Raw genomic sequence first — 19,497 nt, forward strand, 5'->3', positions numbered from 1 at the left:
AACCAGCCATCCCACTTCCTCTGGCCGAATGTGGCGTGTGGTGTTTTGAGAGGAAGTCTGACCCTTCAGGGCGCCTGTATGTTAGAGAACTGCGTCTCCTGCCCTCGCGCGTGGTGAAATATAAACATGGCGGCGCCCATGAAGGCCAAAAAATCTATAACGTGTTAAGGTGAGATGGGTTGGTTGGTGTGATTTTTTCTCTCTCTTGAGGAGGGACGTTACCAGTTGTTTCCTCTCTGCTGGCTTCTTGCAGATTGACTTCCTCCCTTTATTTTTTGCCTCCATAATCCGGAGTCAAACCGGAGTCGTTCCTCTTTCTGTTTTTTAGAACGCCTGTACCCTGCTTTATAGCCCCGGGAGGTTCCCAAAGTGGATTATGCAGTCATCTCACAATAAAAACTGGAATCGGTTCCGCTGTTGGAAAAAGAAATAGAGTGGTGTTCCTATGGGGCCAGGGTTATTCAGGTAGCATTTCCTGCACACTTCCTTGGTGTTGCCCCTTGGCCTCTGCACAAGGGGCAGCAGAGCCCACTCAGATCCTCTGAGGAAGGGAGCAGGGCTGTAGCAGCTGGAACTCGCTCACCCTACAATGGAGGCAAGTCTTCCCTTGATGGTAGTTAATAGTTGCCAGGCAACAGCTCCTGTAACTGTCCTCTGAGGCCAGAGAGTGGGGTTGAGCAGCTTTTCCCTTCTTCTCTTGCTTAGTACATTTTCCCCTTTTTCTCTCTTATACATATGTACTTTCCTTATAAAGAAGCTGGTGAAACTCCTTGTAGGTGACCTTGGGCCAGTTTCTCTCTTTTGGACTAGTCTACCGCTGTGGGTTGTTGTGATGGGTGGGAAAGTGGGGAAAGCTCCATATTAGCTGTCCTGAGCTGCTTGGGGAAATGGTGGGATGCTAACAAAAGAAGAAAATATTAATAGTTATGATCTTATCAGACTTAACTGCCTTGGCTACCCTTTGGGAAGGAGTGACAGGATATAAACTTAATAAATAAATACATAGTTATATTATTATTCCCATTATTAGTTCATACTGGTAATATTTTTTTGAGATCTTGTTAAAATCTTCCTCTTTCTGATCTGTCGCCCTCCAGATGTTGATGGACTATAATGCTCATCATCCCTCACCATTGGCTGTGCTGGCTAGCAGTTGTAGCCCAACAACATTTGGAGGCCCACAGATGTACCCTATTGCTGAGTTAGCCCCTGGGCTTTTCAGAAAACAGATTACAAATGGTTGCCCTAATAAATGCTGGGATTATTAAAGTCAAGAGACTTGTAGCAGCTCAAAAACCAACTGATTTAACTGTAGGGTAAAACATAACCAAAGCCCACTTCATAAAGTCAAATGGGCAGATATTTTGTATTGCTTCTGTTTGAAGTGACAAGGCTGTATTTATGTATTGAGTGGGAAAATCTGTGCGTGGCATATGGTTAAAGATTCTTTTATAACCTCTTCTCTGACCATTTAATTTTTTTGTGTTCCAACTCAGGAAGGATCCTGAAGATAACTGTACCAAAATAATTACTCTTAACCTCCATTTACAAGTACAGTTAACAAAAGCTGTTTCAGGATCTACTGCTTGTTGGAAGGTTGGTATTCTAATTTGAAGCTATACATTAGAATTTGGCTTATTGAAGAAACAAATGCTTATATCCAATGTGAGTTATATTGAGAGTAGACCCATTTAAACCAATAGACGTGAGTCACTTATCTATACATTTGATTGGGTCTACTTTAAGTATAACATGGACATCACCAAAAATGGTGGTTTGCTTTTTGTTTGCTTTGCAAACTCATAAATAAAAATTCCTTCTACACAAAAGAATGTGTGGGGCATATAATCAATTGATGGAACACGTTGCATATGATGTGGCAACGGCCGCTAGCTTAAAAAGCCTCTCAAGCAGCAGAGTCCTAAGCAGATTTACTTAGAAGCAAGGTCTACTAATGGGACTTATTCCCTAATAAGCATGTTTTATTACTGTAGCCTAAAATTTTTTCCCTTTCCATATTTTTTGTTTCCTCATTTATTTAGAGTTTTACAATTCTTGGCTACGACATACTCTTGCTAATTTTTTTTCACCTGGAAGACAGAAAGAATTCTCTAAAACAGGGATGAGTAATCGGTGGTTGTGTAGATGTTGTTGGAATACCACTTTAATCGTCCCTGGCTGATGGTCATAACAGCTGAGGCTGATGTGAGCTGGATGTTATTTAAATTGTATTTTGGCATTATGATTGCTTTGTTCTTTAGTTTTATTCTGATTTTTGATATTACCAGTTCATGATCTGTACCGCAGCCTGCTGCTGGTCTTGTATTCGCGGAAAGTATGGAACTTCTCCATCTTCTGCTTCCAGTTATATAATCGATTTGATTCCTATGTTGACCATTTGGTGATGTCCGCTTGTACAGTCGTTTTTTTGATTGATTGAAAATGTGTTTGCAAGAAACAAATTATTGCTTCACAGAATTCAGTAAGTCTCTCTCCTGCTTCATTTCTATCTCCTAAGCCCCATTTCCCCACAATTTCTAGTTCTTCCCTGTTCCCTACTTTTGCATTCCAGTCCCCCATGATTATCAGAGCATCCTGTTTTGGTGTGTGATCAATTTTTCCCTGTACTTCTGCATAAAATCTCTTCATTTCCTCTTCTGTGTTTGCCATTGGAGCATAGACCTGGATAATGGTTATGTTGATAGGTTTCCCGTTAAGTCTCATTGATATCACTCGCTCAGCCCTTGCGTTACAGCTCCTGATTGCTTTTGCTACATCACTTCTCACTATTAGAGCAACCCCATTTCTTCTTAATTTCTCATATCCTGCATAAAATATTTCGTAGTTGCCTGGCTGAAAGTGTCCCATTCCCATCCATTTTAATTCACTTATGCCAAGTATTGTAATATTGATACATTCCATTTCTTTCTTGACAATTTCTGACTTTCCCTGGTTCATGCTTCTCACGTTCTGTGTTCCTATTGTGTACGTTGAACAACTCCGGACTTTCCTTTCGCATCTGTGCGCTTTAGCCTCTGGGCTTCCTTTTGGCTTTGACCCAGCTGCGTCATTAGTCACAGCGCTACTCGTACTTGTCCATTGTTCTTCCCCAGTAATTCGGTGAGTGTCTTCTGACCTGGGGGCCTCATCTTCCAGCATTATCTCGTGTTGCGTTTTGGATACTCTGTTCATAGGGTTTTCATGGTAAAAGGTATTCAGAGGCTGACCCAGTAGAAGCCAGTATGGTGTCCTCCAGACAGTGCTGAACTCCAACTCCCCTCAGCCCCAGCCAATGTGGCAAATGGTCAGCAGTGATGGGAGTTGGAGTCCAACAGAGTCTGGAGGGCGCCACATTGGCATCCGCAGGGTTAGCCTCTTTTTGGAAAGAAATGGGCTTTTTGGTCCTACTTGGAAAGTCAGTGATGTGCTCTGAAAGGATGTTCTTAGCGAGCTGTCTTGGATTTGCAAAAAGTTGAGATGTGAATATTTTTAATAAATGCATAACAGCCTTCTGTTCTGAATAAGCTCTGCTGTGTTTTTATATTGCCAGGGGAGACCATGCTGAGGAATCTGAAGAGACTCATTTGTCAGGGACACAAGGTGAGCTCACCCACCCATCCTCTTCTATGAGGTCAGCACAAATCTGGCTCTAGGGATATATATTCAGCTTAAGTTGAATCAAATTTTTCACTTCCTTTAGCCTCCCCGTCCCCCCGCTTCCCTCTGGAAAAACACGAGATCTCACTTTCCATGACCTGTGAGTTGCTGCATAATTCAAGTGACTAATGGGAGAACTGAGATTCCTATAGAAACAGTTCCATCTTATTGACTTCAACATTCTATGGGCAGCCTCAGTTTCCCCATGTGGTTGTTTAGAGGTGGGGTGGGGGGGTTGCCTTTGGAAAATTGGCCAAACCCTTAGCCCCTGCAGGTGGCAAATCTTGACAAGGGCTGCTTCCGCTTCCATGTGTTGCTTTCTAGATAAGGCATGGGAAACCTCTGGCCTTCCAGATGTTGCTGAACTACAACTCCAGTCATCCCCAACAAGGCTGGCCAATGGCCAGGGATGATGGGAGCTGTAGTTCAGGTTTCCCCATCCTTATCCTAGATCATGCTTGGTTGGCTGACTGAAATGTGTTGACTGAATGGGGTTTTAAGCTGCAATACTCATGTGCCTCCTTCATACAGATTCATAGCCCACCTGAGGCCCAAACCAGCTGGTTCTTCCTCATGACTTAACCACGTTGCTCGCTAGCAGAGTGCTTGAATGCCTATCAAAGCAGGCAGCTCTTCTTTATGCCTTAAGCACACAGTTCACCAGCAGAGGGCCAGATCTCAATGGAGAGGGCTCCAACTTCTGTCCCTATCAGCTCCCAATGAAATAGTATTTTGACAAATGTCCCTCACCAACAGCTCCTGAGTAAGTCAAGTAGGCTTCATTCAGACAGCTGTATATTCCATTTCCCCAACATTTCCTTACCTGAGAATTTCCACATTTTATTTGATCTTTCACATGATGGTAAAAGCCACTTCTGGAAATCTAGTGGAATATCATGGAAGTTCAGTGCTCATTTCTGTGTTAATTGCTTGCGGGGGAAAATCAGTTTGCAACCCCATTAACCCAGAAAATTGTGGGAGTAAAGTGACAAAATTTGGGGCGGCATTCCAGCCGGGGGGGGGGAGAGTAGCAACATGTCCAATGATTTTCATTGTTGTGTCCCACCACACTCGCTGGTGTGAATGAAATTTTGTGCGTGACATGGCCGCATATTGTTCAAAAAGCCACAGTTCCATAGAGCAGCAGGTACTGTAGTGTGAAAGGAATGTTAGAAATTGGGACAGAATGGGGCTCTTCTTTGGTAATGTCAGGTGTGGGGAACCTTTTGCCCTCCAGATGTTGCTGACCTGCAACACCCATCAGCCCTAGCGAGCATGGCAATGGCCAGGGATGAAAGGAGTTGTAGTTCAGTGACATCTGGAGGGCCAAAGGTTCCCCACACCTGGGCTATATTATGGGTGGTAGTAGTGGTGTCACATGGCACCTGGCGGGTTCAAAGTGGAAGCATGATTCAACAACTGTTAACACAGAGGAGACTTCAGTTTTGCCTGTGGCCCTGAATAGCACTGGCATGTGGCCCACCCAGAAGATTGCCCAGAAAGGAATGTGGCCCTTCGGCTAAAAAAGGTTCCCCGCCACTGAACTACCCTTCTGTATTAAGGACTAGCACCCCTTGGGTCTCTTTTCTTCCTCCGCCCTTTAGAAAGAGGCAACCCTTGTCACAGCATTGTTGTCATCTTTTTGTATGTTGCCTTACCGTAATAACCTGCCCTCCAGGCGGGTTACAGGATGGAGAGAGTGACAGAATCCACTAAGTTACGAAACAAAATTTAAACAGTCAAAACAGTAAGTTAATGAAAATATCTCATTAAGAAATGTGCAATAAAGTTAAACAACCCCCTTATAGCTCATAAGGTCTAGCTATAAAATAAAAAAACATAATCCCAACAACAGAAAAAACAACTGATCTCCAGAATTAAATTTTGATCCTAACAAAAGTCCCTAAAACAGCACCCCACTGTAATGGCCTATAGGTATTCTGAGCAGTATGTGTTTCCATACTCGCAGTCAAGATGGTCTCTGTCACCTTCAGGTAGTAGCATTTTTTATAGCTGGGGTCAGTCAGGGCCCCTCCCTCCCAGGCTGGGTGGAAATCAGGCCAGCAAAGCAGGAAGAGGGCCTTACAGCACTCACAGTCAAGAACGGTCTCTTTTGGAGGCTGCCATTCTCTACTGGAGAACAATACGATATTTTGCTAGCTAAGGCACTCTTTTCTTTTTCTCTCTAGCTGGAATATGATTGCTTTCTACATGCCAGGCCCAGGAACTGGCAAAGCACTGCTGCCATCCAGGATGCCCAGCCACCACCAGAAAAGCCCAGAGCAATCTTCCGCACCAGTGAGAGCAACCCGGTGAGTTTTTGGTCAGGAAGATGATGGAAAATATGAGAGTTGTGAGCAGGTGTCCTTTGGGGAAGGACCATAGCTCAGCAGTAGAGCATGCGGAAGGTCCCAGGTTTAGACCCCAGCATCTCCCAGTAGAGCTGGTTATAAGACATCTTTCAATGTCCACTGAGAATCCCACTTTTTATTGATGTGCCCAAGTAAGATACCAGTTTATATGCTGAAGACACACCTTATGACAAAGATGCACTTCTTTACCCTGGGCTTTGACACCATATATGATTATTTTAGGGCCTGCCCTGCCCTCTTCTTCTGATTTGAATCCTTTTAACTGATTTTAATACTGTCATTTTCACATTGTTGTAACCTCGGCTGGGACCTTATGGTGAAGGGTGGGTAAGAAAGATGATGATGATGATTGGTGGGTAAGAAATATTATTATTATTATTATTATTATTAGGGGTGTGTAGGAAAGATTATTATTGTTGTTAGTGGTGGGTAAGAAAGATTATTGTTATTGGGTGGGTAAGAAAGTTTGTTTTTATTATTGTCATTAGGGGTTGGTAAGAAAGTATTATTATTAATGGTTGGTAAGAAAGTATTATTACTGTTGGGTGGGTAAAAAGATTGCTAGAAGTAGTGGGTAAGAAAGAGTTATTATCATCATCATCATCATCATCCCAACATACTTTGATTGCAGCCATGGTCACAGTACAGTTTCCAAGCTGTACTAATTTTTCTTCTTCAAGCAAATTAAAAAGGAAGGTGGGCTGGGTAGTGTAACATAGACGAACACCTAACCCAACTGGCTGTCGCTTGCATAGCTGCAAAAAAAAGGCATTTCATTTAAAAAAAATTTAAACTCAGGAGGCAGCCTGCAGGGGCTCCCCCCCCCCCGCAAGCTTCCACCCGCCTTGGCTTCACTCCCTCACCACTACCACCTCCCCAGCGGCAGGGAAATGTGTTTGGGTAAATCAGCCTTCGGAGGCCCTTTACTTTGCCACTGGGAGCCTTTTCGCTGCCGATTCTTCTGGGCTCTCCATGGAAACAGCAATAGGCAGGCAGATCCTGTCACGCGACCCTTCCCCACCCCATTCCCAAAAAGCATCACCAGCATCCGTGCTGAAGTGCCCAGATGGCAAAGGGATTGCTTGTCCCCTCCCAGGCCTTGTGGCTGTTGCCAGGCAACTGGTCTCTGGGCTTATTTGCTCAGCAGCAACATGCAATCTGGGTCCAGGCACCAGAAGCTGGAAACGAAAAGTCACCTTCCTCCCAGCGCCCCCACCCCTCTATTTGCATTCCTAGTTCAGCCTCTTGCCTGCTTGAACTGAAAGGGCTGGAAGAATTAGGAGGGCGAGGGCCCGCATAGCTCGATTGCCTGGCAGGAGTGGATTCCAAATGGGGAATTTAGCCTCAGGATATAGTTCAAACCGGACTGGGGAAACTTTTTTTTTTCAGCCCAAGGGCCATATTCCCTTCTGGGCAATGTTCCGGGGGCCATATGCCTGTGGTGGGCAGAGTCAAGGTAAAAGTAGACGGAGCAGCACACGTCCTTGATTTATTTTATTTTTTTACCTTTGTCTGGGAGGCTGGTTTCTACACAGATTCCGGCATCCTTCTCTGTCCTTCATCTGGGCAAGTAAGAGGCTTTCTCAAAGTTCTAGGGCACATTCTGGCCAGGCAAAAACACTCAAGGAGAGTGGAAGGCAGGGTTTGTGACGGTAGTGGTGAGAGGAGCCAGGTAGAGAGGCATGGAGGGCACCTGGGCCTGAGGGTCCTCATCCTTGGTGGCCTTTGGGAATCCCAATAGCAGGATTCAAAAGCAACAGCCTTTTTTCTTTGTCTCCAGCTTCTGGTATTCAGGGGTATACTGCTCCTGGACCTGGAGGTTGCATTTAGGCATCGTGAGTGTGTGGCACCTGTGCTATATGTAGTAACTGCGTGCCGCCACCACCTCCCCCCCTCCCCATGATGAGCAGAAGCAAAATAAATTTCACAAAGGTGTTAAAGTCTGCAAAATGAGAGGAATGGAGCACCATTTCTCAACCATATACATGTCACAGCTTTTCTTGTTACAGAGCTGGAATGACTCAGCTGTTTTGGAAACTCCAAGGGATAGGACCAAGGCTTCCCTCCCCGCTCCCCCTGCAAATTGCCTGACCGAGGCCCTAAACCCTCATGAGGTCTATGAAGTTGTCTTATACTGAGTCAGACCAGCTGTCCATCCAGCTCAGTACTGTCTACACTGACTGGCAGCAGCTCTTCCAGGTTTCAGGCAGGAAGTCTCTCCCAGCCCTACCTGGAGATGTCAGAGACTGAGCCGGGGACCTTCTGCATGCTAAGAATTGGTCTTCCTAGCTCAGTGTTGTCTACACTGATGGGCAGCGGCTCTCCAGGGTTTCAGACAAGGATTTCTTCCAGCTGTGTGTGGTTGCTTCATGGATTGTGTATGCTTCCCCCCCCCTCAATACTGCAGGCCAATCACGCCGAAGAACATCTGGGCCAGTATTACAGCCTACCCCTCCAAGAGGTGAAGGTGATGCTCCCACACGGACTCCCAGAGCGCTTCAAGTTGCAGGTGATCTGTCTCCCTTGCCGGTCTGAAGGTGCAGGGGAGAGTGGTGAGGCAGGATGGCCTAGCACAGCGGTTCCCAAACCTTCCTCTCCCCCCCCCGACCACTTGAAAAACTGAAAATTGTTGAAACTAACACAACTACAAAGTTTTTTAAAACTGTCAACAGTCGGGCAGCCAAGTTCTGTACCAACCGACGCTTCCAACCCATTTTCAAAAGCAGCCCCATGTGAATCAGATCACAATAGTCCAACTCCAGCGCCGAAGAACATTGGGGGAGGCAGCTGTTCTCCAAAAAGAGAGAGTGAATTTTTACGTGTGGCTTGCTGCGACAAACTGCTTTCTACAAGGCCTGATCCCTTCTGTCTCATTGTGTTTTGTACCAATAGATGAAAACCTTCAACGAAGCGTGCTTCATGGTGAGGGAGCCGGCTCTCGAACTCCTCAACTGCTTAAAACACACCAACTTTGCTCACCCAGCCGTTCGATACGTCCTCTGTATCCTGTGAAGCAGGGCAGCATAGCCTCCCTCGGGCCTGGCCTGCAGTTATGCATTTTGGTACCAATCTCAGAATCTTGAGGCTTTGGGCTTGCACTGAACCTTTAAAGGCAAGTTTCTTGTCCTCATGGCATGGTGGAGAGAAAGATTTGAATGGGCGGACTGTGCCTGATGAATGCCTTGGAGCCGGAGAGAGGTAGGATAAGGAAAGAGTCAATCAAAGGAGACTCTAGTTGCCTTCATTAGGAACGAGGAAAGTTATTTCACCTCAGCGTTTTGAAAAAGGCACAGATAAGAACCCAAATCTCCCTGGCCTATCCACCCTTTCTCCTTGAGGAAAGGTTGAAGGAACTTGGCATGTTCAGTCTGGTGAAGAGAAGGCTGAGGGGCGACATGATTACACTCTTTAAGTACCTGAAGGGCTGTCACATAGAGGAGGGTACAGATTTGTTCTCTGCTGCCCCAGAGGGTAGGACTAGGTCTAATGGTTTTAAGTTGCAGGAGCGTAGATTCAGATTGGACATTAGAAGGAACTTCTTGACAGTAAGGGCAGTTCGGCAATGGAACCGACTGCCTAGGGAGGTGGTGGGATCCCCTTCGCTAGATGTCTTCAAGCAGAGGCTGGACAGCTATCTGCGGGAGATGCTCTAGCTGTGGATTTCCTGCTGTGAGCAGGGGGTTGGACTCGATGGCCTACAAGGCCCCTTCCAACTCTGTGATTTGCGCATCAGCGAGATCTCCCCCCACCTTTTATTCATAAGGACTAGAAGCTTCCCTAAAAATTAGGAGCGGGAAACATTTTTCAGCCCAGGGGCTACATTCCCTCTTGGGCAACCTTCCTGGGGGCCGCATGCCACTGGTGGCCAGGCTGAGCTGAGGCCACAGTGGGCAGAGCAACAAATGTACATTTTACCTTTGTGCAGGGGATGTGTGTACATATATGCTCTCCAATGCAGAGGGCAGGGGGATGCCTTGGTTTCCTTAACAGCTTTTACTTGAAGATGGCGAAAAGGCCACAGGGAAGACCATGACTCTCTGCCATGTGATCCATTACTGCTCAAAGCAGAACTGGCTAATCCTGCACATTCCAGATGGTAAGAATCGGGGTGGCGGGATTGTCTTTTGCATCTGCCTGGTGATTTGGCCTATAGCCAGAGGCTCTAATAAATACTGTCAAAGTGTAGTGTTGAGCACCCTCCCCAGTGTCTTCGTTCATCACCGCCGCCTTATTTTCTCCCCGCCCTTGCCATGTATGATTTCAGTCCTGTCCTTTTTTTGGTCAGCTGTCAATGGGTGCCTGCTGTGAGGCAGAATGGCACTGTATAGATATTTGAAAGTGTGCTTTTTGAGAGTTCAGATTGTTTCATGCACACCTCCAACAAGCAGGGTCTGCAGCAAAATGCTGCTCTATTTGGGGTTCATGCCAGCCATGCCCTTTCCTACAAGAATTCCATTCCTGTTTGCGGTTTCTGCTGGCCATGCCTTCCCCACAATATTCCATTCCTTCTCTCTCTCTCTCTCCACTCCCCCCCAAATTTTCCATGTGTCCCTACTCCCCCCAATTGTGGCACTAATCATTCTGTGGCTACTTAACATGCTGTGTCCTCACTGAGTTCTTTTTGGGGTAACACCCTGGTTGGTTATTTTGTAAAGCTTCCCCCCCCCTTTTTTTTTTTTTACTTTTTCAGAACTTGGGGGTCTATTATGAAATGGATTGAAGACCTCGCTGCTCTGGCTACATCTGAAAATACTTTACATAGACATCAGTTTCGAGTGCATGCTAATTTGGACGGCTTATATTAATCGATATGCTTAACTCAAGAGGCGTGTACTGTACTGATGTGCATATTATTTGTAATGTAAAAACTGATGGTGGTTTATTGCGATCATTAGTAGTGTTCTTATTTTGTGTCTTCCATATTTTTATTTATTTTATTTTCCTTTTATTGTTAAATTTTAAAATTTTAAAAAACCATTAAAAAAAAACCCCAACAGCTTAGGAGTCCCGTAGGCCTGCTGATAGCTTTCCCTTGTGCATGGGTGGTGCTGTTTTGGCTGCATAAGAATCAGCACTCTGAGAATGTGCTGCCATAAAATTTCAGCGCTGTTGTTTTTCTTTCATGATATCTAGCCGTGGGACAAAGTTCCCGACCACCTCAAAATTTACTTTGTCCTATATGTGACCCCTCCAATATACTGGTGTTGCCACTGTCTATGTTTTGAAATAGAACAGCCCTATAGGGACTGTCCCATGTGCTCCTTTTATTGCAACTTTGAATTGGAGTGGAGCAGGAGTTGCTGGTCTGTGGTCTCTGCCTGAAGCTGTAAAACTGAAGCTGTTGTTTCAACTGTAGACCAAGTGCAGCTTGCTCCCTGTGGCACAGCTTCTCTTTTTTTCCCCTCTCCTTTTTCCAATGCAGCCCACCTCTGGGTAAAGAATTGCAAAGAACTGCTGCCGTCTTCCTACCACAAGGACCGCCTCGACCAGCCGCTGGAAGCCTCGACCTGGCTGAAGAACTTCAAATCCACCAATGAGCGCTTCTTGAAAGAGGTCAGTTTTGACTGATCTCACAGGCATTTGTCCGGGGAGGGACCCCGTCATCTACTCCCCATCTATTATTTTGGTCATGTTTGGGGAAGGGCTGTAGCTAGAGCATCTGCTTTGCATGTAGAAGGTTCCAGGTTCAATCCTTGGCATCTCCCAAGTGGGGGTGGGCATGCCACCTGCTTTAAACCCTAGAGAGGGGCTATTGCTCAATGGTTAGAGCATCTGCTTTGCATGCAGAAGGTTCCCAGGTTCAATCCCTGCTATCTTCAGGTAGTGCTAGGAATGTCCCCTCCTCTGGAGAGCTTCTGCCAGTCAATACTAAGCTAGATAGACCAACTCGGCATAAGGCTACTTCTCACTTTCCTATGGGAAGCCCACAAGCAGCACCTGTGCACAACAACTCTCCTCGCTTGTGATCCCCAGCGTACTACCTCTGACAGCAGAGGTAGAACATAGCCGTCATGACTAGTAGCCGCTGGAGGCCTTTTCCTCCAAGAATTTGTCTTGTCCTTCCCCCCCAAGCCATGCAAGTTGGTAGCTGTCAGTGCCTCTTGTGGAGCTGAAGGCCCTCCTTAACATTCTCAACGTTTCCATGCCGCAGATCAAAACGCAACGGAAGTACATGTGGGGCAAGCGAGACTGCACCGAGGAAGGCAGCCCCCTGGTAGAGGTGATAGAGCAGGTGAGGAAACGGGCAGCCCGCCTTGGGTCACTAGGGAGCCTGCGGGCATGAGATTGGCTGGCTTGTTTTTAAATTCATATCCCGCCCTTCCTCCCAGTAGGAGCCACGGAGTTGGGCCCATGGGGTTGGATATGGGGAGGAAGCATAGACTAATAACAAGGGGGGGCCCTTCAGGCCTCAGGGGCCACATGTGGCCAAGCCTCTGTATCTGGCCCTCAGGACTCTCCCCAGCCACGTACCCTACAAGCCCTGCTTCGCACCTTCCTTGAGCGCTTTTGCCCAGCTGGAATGTGTCCTCGACCTCAGTTCATGCCTCTTGCTCCCCTGGGTGGAGGACTAAGAGGGGCGTGTGGGCTTCGTGTGTAGAAACTAGCCTAGTGCACAAAGGTATGGTTTACATTCATTGCTCTGCCCACTTTTGCCTCTGGCCCCGCCCACCTCTGGGAATGCGCCCTTCACCTCCGAAGGTTGCCCAGGAGGGAATGCACCCCTTGGGCTGAGAGAGGCTCCCCAGCCGTGCCCTGTTAAGTTCTCTGTGAGCAAGGAGACCTGCAGAGGGGGGAGAACTGGTGAGTGAGTGGCTCTGGCCCCCAGGATCTCAAAAACCATCTCTCTCTCTCTGTCCCTATCCTCCTCCTCTGTTTCCCCCCCCCCCCAGGGTTTAACTCGGGTGAAAAATGCCAGTGACGCAGTGGGGGTGATCTTGAAAGAGCTGAAGCAGCAATGCCCTCAGGGATTGTTCAGGCTCCTGGTGGCCGTGGACGGAATCAACGCCCTCTGGGGAAGGACGACGCTGAAGAAACAAGACAAGAGCATTGTATGAGTCCCAAGCTGTGGAGGAGGAAGGCAGGGAGGGGTAGACAGTCTTCTAAAGCAAGACCCCAGTGGCGGTTTTCAAACAAAAGCAGGAAGGCCCCAGAGCCCGGAGCTTGTTTGTTTAATCATAACTTATTAAATGTCAGTGCATAGCCCTGATCTCCCTCAGAGGACAAGGCTGCCAGTGGCTACTGTCCACGACGGCTGTGTTCTGTCTCCACTGTCAGAGGCTGTAATGTTTCTCTGAACACCAGTTGCTGGGAATCGCGAGTGGGGAGAGTGGCTGTTGCCCTGAGCTCCTGCTTGTCAGCTTCTCAGAGGCATCTATCTGGCCACTGTGAGGACAGGAGGCTAGCCCAGATGGGCCACTGGACTCTTCCCGCAGCCAGGCCCTTCCGGTGTTCTTATGAGCTCCAAGCAGCTTGCATGTTGCTCCCACCCCCGGGGATGTTGGTGGTATAATAATTATTGTTGTTATTTAATAAATTATGTAGGGTTGGTATCCGACTAAGGTCTGCTGAGTTGAAATGAATGGCCTAAGTTAGTCATGTTGGTTGGTTTCATTGGGTCTGTTCTGAGCAGGGCTAACGTCGGATGCAACTCAAGCTGCTTAATTGCCAAAGTCACTTCTAAGCGATTTACAGTAGGGCCCTGCTTTATGGCGTTCCGTTTTCCAGCGTTCCGGAAATTCCCCGTTTTAAAGCCGATTTTGCTCTTTTGCGGCATTTTCGTGCGACGCGACCCATTATAGTCAATGTGTTCCGCTTTACGGCGATTTCCGCTTTACGGCGGGAGCCTGGTCCCTAAACTGCTGTATAAGCGGGGCCCTACTCTACAAGTATAAAACAGATTACAACCCGCCCCCCACATAATGAAAATTCACAACAATTTTAATAGAAATTTTGAAACCAACTTCCACGGTGTAAAGTGTACAATGAGAACCAGCCCATTGAAAGAGCACAGCGAGGTAACTTGCAGTGCCGCTTCTGCTTGGCTTCATCTCATGTGCCCTCAGATCATTCTCCGGAGCATCATAGCCTTGATATTTCACATGCTGTTGCCCAGCACATTCTGAGTGTTCAGGGTAGGAAGGGCCGTAGCTCAGTGTCTAGAGCAACTGCTTTGCATGCGCAATGTCCCAGGTTCAGTCCCCAGTGGCATCTCCCGGGATGGCTGGGAAAAGGCTCCCATTTGGAACCCTGGAGAGCCACTGCCAGGCAGTGTCAACAGTACTGAGCTCGATGGAGCAATGGCCTGACTTGGTGTAAGACAGTTTCCTATTTAAATCAGCCCTATCATGAGACCTAGGATCTTTAATTTTAGAGGACATTGACATAGATCAGTGGCGGAGCACCTACTTTGCAGGCAGAAAGTGTGAAGCTTTACCACTGACTTCTTTTCCTCCTACTGGTTTTATACTGGTTTTATGCTGCTTGTATCTATACCGGCTTTTAGATTTGTTTGTTTTGTGCTGAGTTGTATAGTATGAGGTTTGTTTATATCAGGGGTAGGGAACCTCTCGCCCTCCAGATGTTGCTGGACTCCCATCAGCCCCAGCCAGCAAGGCCAATGGTCAGAGATTATGGGAGATGGAGTCCAACAGCATCTGGAGTGCCACTGGTTTCCCACCCCTGTCCTGGACACATATTCCAACCAGTCAGATGCTGGTGGACCACAACTCCCATCATCCCTGATCATTGGCCATGCTGTCTGCTGCTGTTGGGAATTGGAGTCCAGCAACATTTGGTGGCGGGAGGCGTTGGCTAGCCCTTATTTAGGGCTTTAAGGTCCCTCCTGGCCTCCATGTGGAGATCCTAATGATGCCCTATGGCAGGGGTAGAGACCTTTGGCCCTCTGGTTGGCTGGCTGGTTGGTAGTTAGTTAATTAGGAGCCAGTCAGTCAGTCTGTCTGTGTAAGTACATATTTTATTTATAATCCTGTCCTACATCCCAGCAGGAGCCCAGGGTAGCATGTTGCTGAACTATAACTCCCATCAGCCCTAGCAAGCATAGCCAATGACCAGGGATGGTGGGAGTTGTCGTTCAGCAACATCCAGAGGGCCAAACGTTCCCCACACCTGCGCTATGGCTTTTTTCTTCTTGCCAGTGGGTAGGGAAAGCTTGAAAGGTAAGTCTTGGATTTTCTCTCCACGGTTTCTCTGTTTTGCCCTTAGGTCTCTGCAGAGGAACTGACGCTGGTTCACAACTTGAGGAAGATGGTGGCCAATGACTGGGTGAGGAAGAAGCGGGAGCTCCTTGGTTTTTCCCTGTAGAAAGCCAATGCATGATAAACCCCCTTAACGAAGCTCTCCAAGGAGGCCTCTGAACTGACCAAGCTGCATAGGCAGAGACCTGGTTCCTTTTGCACGTAACACTAAACCATGGTTTGCTCAAGCCAGGCATGGGGAACCACCAGCCCTCTGACCAACTTAGTGTTGTTCACTCCCCCTGGGTTAGGAGCTGCTTACTAGGGGAGGATACCGATCGTTGCATGCAGACAGATACAAGGAGGCCTGGAGTGCGCAAGTCATTTTGTGGCACACGGATCCTCTGAAAGAAAAGCCTAGTTGGCAAGAGCAGTTGTGTGCAAATGCTGGGAGCTGGTGTTGTTGGGTTGGATCCATTGTCAGTGTTACTCAGAGTAGACCCATTGGGCTGTCCCCAATTAAAGTCCTCCTCAGAGTAGACCTGTTGAAATGGATGGACATGAGTAGCTGAGGTCCATTTAGAAAGTAGATTTGCTTTGAGTAGGGCTAATGTTGGATATAACTCTTGGTCACCATAGGGCAGAGGTGGTCAGACCTCAGGCTTCCAAGGTTTACTTTCAGACTAGGCAGGGTACTAGTTCTTATGAGCTATATTCCATTGGTAGTCCTCTCTAAGGGAAGGGGCAGAGCATCTGCTCTGCATGCGGAAGATCCCACTTTCAATCCCCAGCATCTCTAGGTAGGGCTGGGAATATCCTCCTGTCTGAAACGCTGGCGAGGTATGGCTGCTAGTCAGTGTAGACAATACTGAAAGATACCTAAAAGATCATCTTACCCCTTAGGTACCCAGTCAATCACTGCACTGTGCAGGTGAGGACATCCTGCAGATACCATCCTAATCAGGTGGTCCTGTCCATGCAAAATAGGAAGCGGACCTTTAGTGTGGTGGCAGCTGCCTGTTGGAATCCCCTCCCCTTAAATATTAGGTGCCAACTCTGTTATCTTTCTGGCGCCTGCTGAAGACCTTCCTCTTTCAACAAGCCTTTTAAGTGGAGACCTCATCCCAGTCTGCATCTGTGTTGGAATACTTTTTTAGATGTCTTAAAGCTTTTTTTTTAAAGTTTTTAAAAGATGTTTTAATATGTTTTAAAGACTTGTTTTAAAGATGTTTTAGAGTGCTTTTAGTGTTTTTGCTTGCCGCTCTAGGCTCCTTCCGGGAGGAAGGGTGGGATATAAGTAAATAAAAAACTGAGCTACATGGATGAAGCTTTTAAGGCAGATTCCTAACATCTAGAGCAGGGACTGGGAACCTGTTGGCCCTCCAGATGTGGTTGGACTGCAACTCCCAGAAGCTCCAGGCAGCGTGGCCAACGGTGTCCAGATGTTGTAGTCCAGCAACATCTGGAGGGCCACAGGTTCCACATCTCTACCCTAATGCTACTTCCAAGCTCAGTAACCCACAGTGAGGTCCTTTCCTACATGCACTTGAAGGGTAAAATTCTAAAAGGGATACATATTGTGGATTTCCTGGGTGGATAGGCGCCTCTCTTGATATGCTGGGTTTTTTCTCTTTGCATTTTCAGACTGGCGGTGCCATCATCACTACCCTCAGCCAGACAGGAGCGCTTTTCCAACCCCGCAAAGCTTACCGACCCCATGAATTGCTAGGAAAGGTGAGTCTGAGCCTTTGGCAGTGAGAAAGGATGGAGGCAATACAAGCACTGTTCCTTGGTTTTGCTCAGTGGTAGAGATTAGTTTTTGCATGTAGGAGGTCCCAGGTTCAATCCGCGACACCTCCAAGTGGAAAAAACTCTGTCCAAGTCTGGCTCCAGCAGGTGGCCAAGTTGGGTCTTGGCCAAGAGCCCCTGCAGCCCAGATGGGCCCCTGAAGGGCCCCTTCTTAGGCTGAGGGTGGAGCTCCCACCATTGGGTTGCAGGGCCCAGTGATCTGACACTGCCACGGATTGCAGTGCAGGAGCTCCAGGAAGCACACACACCCCGATACAGGCGGCGTAAGCTTAAATAAGCCTGCCCGTTCCGCATGCCTGCCATCACCCAAGATGGTGGCGGGGGCCTCCCTAAGGGATTGACATCCCCACTGTCATCTTGTAGGACATATACACTGACACGGAACGTAGGTGGGGCGGGTGGGCCTATTTAAGCCCTGCACTGCCTGCATCAGGCGGGAATGTTGAGTAATATAACGCTGCAGGGCTGGGGCAGGCTGGGGCCCAAGAGCCCAGATGCCTGGTGCCAGTCCTCTCCCTGTCTGAAGATCTGGAGAGACTCTGTCGACAATACTGAGTTTAATGGACTTGGCAGAAGCTTCCTATGTTCCTATCTAAGCCATCCTTCATTCAGAACTGTGAGGAGTAGAATCTTACTTCCCTTTTAAGGAAAGGGGCATAACGCTGTGGGGGAGCATCTGCTTTGCATGCAGAAAGTCCCTGTTATCTCCAGGGTAGGGCTGGGGAAGGACCCTGGTTTGAAATCCTGGAAAGCCACTGCCAGTCAGTGTAGGCAGTGCTGAGCTATATGGACCCACTGGTCTGACGTAGTATCAGGCAAGTTCCTGCGTGTGGATGGGCATGAGTCTCTCTCAGCTACCGAGCTTTCTTTCCACTGTCCCAACAAGATGCAGGCCCTCGCTTTAGGAAGGTAGGATGCTGACTTAGGCCTGATCAGACCCTTTCTCCACGTAACTCAGTGTTGCCTGCCCTGACTGGCAGTGGCTCTCCAGAAGAGGATCTTTCCTATTGCCATCTAGTGCTTTTTTAATTATTTGTTGTATTATTCTACTGGAGATGCTGAACCTGGGACCCTTCTGTATGCAAAGCTCTGCCATTGACCTACAGCTATTTCTCACTTCCTTCCAGCCTTAGGGATGCTGTAGTTCAGGAGTGGGGCAACCTGTGGCCCTCCAGATGTAATGTTGGATTCCACCTCCCCTCATGCCTGATCATTGGCTTGGGCTGGTGGCAGTCCAACATCATAAAGAGGGGCCACAGGTTCCTGATCCCTGATCTACAGCTTCAAAGGTGAAGCCACAATGCTTTGTATGTTTTGTACAGCATCTAGCACAGGAAAGGAGAATCTGTGGCCCTCCAGATGTTGTAGGACTTCAACTCCTATCAGCCCCAGCCAGCTTAACCAGTAACCAGAGATGATGGGAGCTGGAGTCCAGCAACATCTGGAGGCCCACAGGTGTCCCAACTAATCAGGAATCACATACTAAATGCACTTGTGGGGACCCCATGGCCCTCCAGAAGTTGTTAGACTCCAACTCCCATCAGCCCCAGCCAGCGTGGTCCAATGGTTGGGATAACGGGAGTTGTAGTATATCAACATCTGGAGGCCTACAAATTCCCCATCCTTGTGTTAGCAATGTTGGTGCTATGCCTCATGTTTAGTAGAGCACTATTCTGTGTTGGTTTCATTTTGATTTGGAGACATTCCCAATGCCCTCAAACTACTCTTGGACAAACAGAAAAATACAGAACCGAGATCCCTGATGTCCCGTTTATTCTTCCTGTTCTACCCTTTTGCCCCCAGGAGGGTTTTGATGCCCTGGACCCCTTCATCCCCATCCAGGTGTTCAACTACACTGACCGAGAGTTTGAGAGCTGCTACCAATACTACCTGGAGCGCAGGTGGCTTCAGCATGAAAAAGGTGAGTCAAGCGAGGGAGAGCTAAGCAAAGATTTGTTCCACTCCTAATCCTGCTGGGATTAAGGCAGTGATGGGGGAACCTGTGTAGCCCTCAGATGTTGCTGGACTCCAGCTTCCTTCATCCCTGATCGTTGGCCATGCTGGCTGGGGCTGATGGGAGTTGAAGTCCAACAACACCTGGAGAGCACCAGGTTGGGGAAAGCTGTTATATACATTGTCCATGAGCATGGTGGTGCCTTTTGAGGTCTTCCCTGGCACATGCAAAGCAGCCTCTGAGCCTCTCCCTCCCCCCCTTAGTCATGAGATGGTGAGGGTGGTTACCTTCTTCTCCTTTGAAAAGTACATAGAGCTGAAGGAGCAAGTTGGAAGAGTGACACTCTTTCCCACTTCCTACTTCAACTCTATGGGCTTTTCAAGGCTCATACGAATTCTACTGGATCTGACTTTGTACCCAGATTGAAGTGTGCGAGCGCACACTGTCTCTTTCTGTCTCTTGGGGTGGGGGAGAGGGATGGTCTTGGGGAGGAGGAGGAGGAGGAGGAGGA

The 19,497-nt window shown here is 47.8% G+C and overlaps 1 protein-coding gene and 1 long non-coding RNA gene across 3 annotated transcripts in view; one reads left to right on the forward strand and one right to left on the reverse strand.

Moving 5' to 3' along the window:
• The window catches only part of DAP3 (death associated protein 3), a 21,888-nt gene continuing 2,391 nt past the window's right edge, over nucleotides 1-19,497 (forward strand). The window contains exons 1-13 of one of the 2 annotated variants that reach the window (XM_061605981.1): nucleotides 1-169; nucleotides 1,497-1,596; nucleotides 3,551-3,600; nucleotides 5,847-5,969; nucleotides 8,437-8,538; nucleotides 8,922-9,030; nucleotides 10,033-10,125; nucleotides 11,452-11,582; nucleotides 12,181-12,261; nucleotides 12,920-13,078; nucleotides 15,252-15,311; nucleotides 16,868-16,957; nucleotides 18,836-18,953. In XM_061605981.1, coding sequence (XP_061461965.1) covers nucleotides 3,559-3,600; nucleotides 5,847-5,969; nucleotides 8,437-8,538; nucleotides 8,922-9,030; nucleotides 10,033-10,125; nucleotides 11,452-11,582; nucleotides 12,181-12,261; nucleotides 12,920-13,078; nucleotides 15,252-15,311; nucleotides 16,868-16,957; nucleotides 18,836-18,953 — 1,108 coding nt within the window. In that variant the 5' untranslated portion in view covers nucleotides 1-169; nucleotides 1,497-1,596; nucleotides 3,551-3,558. The remainder of the gene's footprint in view (nucleotides 170-1,496; nucleotides 1,597-3,550; nucleotides 3,601-5,846; nucleotides 5,970-8,436; nucleotides 8,539-8,921; nucleotides 9,031-10,032; nucleotides 10,126-11,451; nucleotides 11,583-12,180; nucleotides 12,262-12,919; nucleotides 13,079-15,251; nucleotides 15,312-16,867; nucleotides 16,958-18,835; nucleotides 18,954-19,497) is intronic. The other variant, XM_061605982.1, reaches the window with a different exon arrangement.
• Nucleotides 7,511-19,497, reverse strand: part of LOC133374772 (uncharacterized) — a 15,270-nt gene continuing 3,283 nt past the window's right edge. The window contains exon 3 of the long non-coding RNA XR_009759969.1: nucleotides 7,511-7,842. This is a non-coding gene — a long non-coding RNA (uncharacterized LOC133374772). The remainder of the gene's footprint in view (nucleotides 7,843-19,497) is intronic.

This window comes from Rhineura floridana, chromosome 22, assembly GCF_030035675.1.
Source record: "Rhineura floridana isolate rRhiFlo1 chromosome 22, rRhiFlo1.hap2, whole genome shotgun sequence".
Taxonomy (NCBI): Eukaryota; Metazoa; Chordata; class Lepidosauria; order Squamata; family Rhineuridae; genus Rhineura; species Rhineura floridana.